This window comes from Nicotiana attenuata, unplaced genomic scaffold, assembly GCF_001879085.1.
Source record: "Nicotiana attenuata strain UT unplaced genomic scaffold, NIATTr2, whole genome shotgun sequence".
NCBI classification, from domain to species: Eukaryota; Viridiplantae; Streptophyta; class Magnoliopsida; order Solanales; family Solanaceae; genus Nicotiana; species Nicotiana attenuata.
The window spans coordinates 227,667-232,308 of record NW_017671296.1 but is presented as its reverse complement, the minus strand read 5'-3'; the positions used below and the strand labels follow the sequence as shown (position 1 = coordinate 232,308).

The 4,642-nt window shown below is 37.4% G+C and overlaps 1 protein-coding gene across 1 annotated transcript in view; it reads right to left on the bottom strand.

Moving 5' to 3' along the window:
• Positions 1-1,047: 1,047 nt before the first annotated feature.
• LOC109207366 (uncharacterized RNA methyltransferase pc1998) overlaps positions 1,048-4,642 on the bottom strand; it is a 12,979-nt gene continuing 9,384 nt past the window's right edge. Inside the window, exon 15 of the mRNA XM_019370267.1 lies at positions 1,048-1,649. Coding sequence (XP_019225812.1) covers positions 1,562-1,649 — 88 coding nt within the window. The 3' untranslated portion in view covers positions 1,048-1,561. The remainder of the gene's footprint in view (positions 1,650-4,642) is intronic.

Below are 4,642 nucleotides of genomic sequence, written 5' to 3'. Positions count from 1 at the left end.
TTAACTGCAGATACTAATTGCTTATTCATTTTAAAAGATTGTGTTTGGACCATGTTTGCAACTAATTTTCAACATATGAAAAAATAAATAGCAATCACAAAATAAGAGAAAAATATTTTTTCTAATCAATAGTGAATACAATTCTGCTTCTCCCTTGATTCTTCTCTCCTGATTATTCCGTGATTCGAGGGCTGAAGCCGCGTATTTCTCGAATATAGGATGATGCAGACCTTCTGGGGATGTATTTGATCTCCGGCTTCTTGAACTATTTGATTGTCAAGAAGTATCTGGCCATATTTCGATCTCTTTGTGAATATCCCAAGAGTTTATGGGATTTTGAGACACCTCTTCAAAGAGAATATGTATCCTTTTAAATAGATGTGAGTTAATGTTTAGGGTAGAGTAACCTCCAAGAAACCCTAATAGACTCTAGGATTTCAAGAGTCCTGTAGTATCTTTAATTTAGGATTTGCTTGATCCCTTAAAATTTTGATGTCTACAGACCATAATTGGTTGAAGTTTGAAAAATTAATATGTTGAATTAAATTTAAAGTTGAAACTGTGTTTGACATGAATTTCACTTATAGAAGAAGTTAGAACTTTTGTGAGGGAAACATTACTTCCTTTGAGATACTCAAACAAAACTTTTAGGTTCAAAATCTTTTTATTTAAATTTATAATTATAATAATAGATAAAATTGTAAAATAAACATTGAATTATCAATAATGTGTGTCCAAATGCAATTACAACTAAAAACAATTTTTATGAAAAAAAATCAGTATTTTGCAATAAAAACTATATATAATGATATGAGATAAACGTGCAACGCATGTTCAGAGAGACTAGTTCAAAATATAAAAAAACTTTGGTTTGATGATGGTCATCAACGAGTAGAACTGACCGACAGCCACGATTATCCTGCGTTTGAGCTCAGGCTATTGCACGATCTTGAAAGATCTCTTGGAAAGGAACTTCCATTGTTGTCTGGCTATCTAGAAGAAGCATTTTAGTACATTTATCATCAGATACTTTTGCATATCATAGAGTAAAAGAACAATAATATTGCTACTATATACTTTCACTAGATAAAGCATCAAGATATCCAACAGTAACGTGCTCTGTTACCCAGAAAGGAGAAATGATGGAGACCAAACAGAAAGACCGGGGAGATGTTTGAAGAGCCAAACAATTATTCTCTTGCTATACATGGAATCATGAATTCTTCTCCCTACTCCAAACGACCCCAACATTATTTGCTTCTTGCAGCTACAATGCTAAGGACGTGACAGATACCAGAAATGAGTGAAATTTCGTATCTAAAAAGCATTTTAAATTACACACTAAATTCTTGCGCATCATTAAATAATATAGCAGTTGCACTGGCGTGAGTCATTCTTTGACCCATACGGCAAGAACAGCAATCACGAGCAATGCTCTTATGCCTTCGAAAGAATTCTAGAACTCCAGAACGAGGGCTTCTCCTTTCTACTGTTCTGTTCCTTGTAGTTTGCTTCAGTTGAATATGAGCTTCAACATTGGCTTCTTCTTTTACTGGGTTATTCAGTGGGGTCTCTTTTGTTTTTTCCCCGATTTCTTCTTCTTGGTGCTAGCTCCTCTGCCGCGTTTAAAGACAGCTAGAATCTCAATACTGCATCCAGTCAGATTAATTTCTTTAAAATGATCAGTTATGAAGCTATGCCCCACAAACATAAAAGATCACTGAAGCAGTCAAAAGAATGAAGGTTCAAGCAAAAGCATTTGAGCATCACATACCAACCAAGCAAGGGACAAAGACCTTGAATAACAGATAAGAATATGCATAAAGAAAAAATAAGAAGTTAGAAAAAAGAGGGGACATTTTATATTTAACAAGAATTATCTTATGACCAAAACAGAGGAAATCTTCTTTCTATTCAGTTTCTTTAGAATGTGAGCATCTACAAACCCTGCCCCTCCAACCTCTTGGTCCTCTGCAATGTCTATTTCATCCCCTTGCTATCTCCAATGGGATTAGTGAGTTCCAGTTGAAAGCTATATTTTCTCAACAATCAGTGAACACTAATGCACAATCTCAAATGTAGAAATGTCCTTATTACAGTCATACTTAAAATTAGTAAGTCCCTTCAACACATCTAACAAACATCAAGTAGCAATTTCCACATAGAAGTGCAATTCATTGGCATGTCTGAGTATTTGTGAGTGGTGATTCCTGTTGGGCACATGCCCATGTTGTCCAGGCAAAGGCCCAATGGCCTAATCCTATTCTCTTTTGGTTTACAATCCTATTTGGAATTGGATTCAGTTTATTCCTATTTTGAGTGGGTTTTTGCTTTAAGAGAAAGCACCACTCATGATCTATAAATAGGACAACCTTGGAGAATTATTCTATGCTCATTGATACAAGTCTTTGAAAGACTTAAGCACATAAGAGTGGGTTTTGAGAGAGCTTTCATCAAGAGAGAAGAGAGAAAAAAAGTATTTGTTTTGCTGCAGATTTTTATTCCGACCAGCCAACTTCAAATCACGTTTTCCGATTCGTTAACCGTTGGATCGGGCTGAAATTTTGACTGAGTGTTCGTAACATCTTGGTCTTGGATTTGAACGGTGGAGATCGGATTTGGAGGCTCGTAGCATCTGATTTCGAGCCTCGATCAGCAGCTTCGTTTTGTGGATTATACTCTTTCTTCAATTGATTAGTTGTTGCTCTTGTTGCTATTGTTGCTCCGTGTTTGGCCCTTGTTGTGTAGCCAATTTGGAGAACTTTTGTAACCCTCTTATTGTTATAGTGGAGCTTTTTGGATCTTTGTGATCCCGTGGTTTTTACCTTCGATTTGAAGGGTTTTCCACGTTAAAATTTGGTGTTCTTTATCTTCTTTATTTTCGGTTTGCCTCTTCCTCGACATAACAGTGGTATCAAAGCCTTGGTTATTTATCCGGGTTATTACGGAATGGAGGCGAATATGAGCAAGATGGTAGGTTTAAATGGGAGAAATTATAATGTTTGGAGAAGCAAGATGAAAGACTTGTTGTTCTTGAAGAAGATGCATCTACCCGTTTTTTCAGCTCATAAACCCGAGAGTATATCCGATGAAGATTGGGATTTCGAGCACCAACAAGTATGTGGATATATACGGCAATGGGTTGAAGATAATGTTCGCAACCATATTGTGAACGAGATACATGCGAGATCATTGTGGGAAAAGCTAGAGACTCTTTATGCTTCAAAAACCGGGAACAACAAATTGTTTCTGCTAAAGCTATTGATGACCTTTAAATACAAGGAAGGCAGCCCTATCCTTGATCACATAAATAATTTTCAGGGCGTCCTTGATCAGCTATCTGGAATGGGGGTTAATTTTGATGATGAGATACAAGGACTTTGGCTTCTTAATACTCTGCCAGACTCTTGGGAAACTCTTCGTGTTTCTTTGACAAATTCAGCTCCTGGAGGTAAGGTGACCATGGAATATGCCAAGAGTGGTGTGTTGAACGAGGAAGTAAGGAGAAAATCGCAGGGTTCATCCTCACAAGCAGATATCTTGGTTACAGAAGACCGGGGGAGAGATAGAACAAGAGGCTCAAGGAATAGAGGTAAAAGTAGAAGTAAGTCAAGGTCCAAATACTATAATATTACATGCAACCACTGTGGCAAGAAAGGACACATCAAAAGGTTTTGCCGCAAGTTGAATCAAGACACTAGAGAAGGAAAGAAAGTTGAAAATAATGAGAACAATGTCGCTGCTATTGTTCGAGATGACCTTCTTTTTGCTTATGATGAAAACGTCATCAATTTGGTATCCCATGAGACGAGCTGGATAGTAGATTCTGGAGCTACCTCACATGTCACACCAAGAAAAGATTTTTTCTCATCTTATACTGCTGTTGATTCTGGAGTGTTAAAGATGGGCAATGCCAGTGAAGTTAAGGTGTTTGGTGTTGGCACAGTTTGTTTGAAAACTAATAATGGTTCAACGTTAGTTCTTCAAGATGTCAAGCATGCTCCAGACTTTCCTTTCAATTTGATCTCCACAGGAAGATTAGACGATGAATGTTACCATAATGCCCTCTTTAATGGCCAATGGAAGCTCACTAAAGGCTCGTTAGTAGTGGCTCGCGGAGTCAAGTCTGGTTATTTATATGTGACACAGGGCTCTATTCTTAATGACTCAATAAATATGGTGGAAGGTGATACTTTACCAGAATTGTGGCACAGAAGATTGAGTCATATGAGCGATAGGGGGATTACGTGTTTGGCTAAGAAAAGTTTGCTTTCTGGATTGAAACAAGCAAAGCTGAAAAGGTGTATCCATTGTTTAGCTGGCAAACAGAAAAGGGTTTCCTTTCATAGTCATCCTCCCTCAAGAAAGCCCGATTTATTTGAGCTAGTACACTCTGATTTGTGTGGTCATTTTAAAGTAAAGTCAAAAGGTGGTGCACTTTACTTTGTGACCTTCATTGATGATCATTCTCGTAAGCTCTGGGTGTATCCTTTGAAATCTAAAGATCAAGCACTTGGCGTGTTTAAGGAATTTCAGGCCTTAGTTGAGAGACAGACGGGGAAGCAATTAAAATGTATTCGCACTGACAATGGTGGTGAATATTGTGGTCCCTTTGATAACTATTGCAAGGAACAAGGAATTC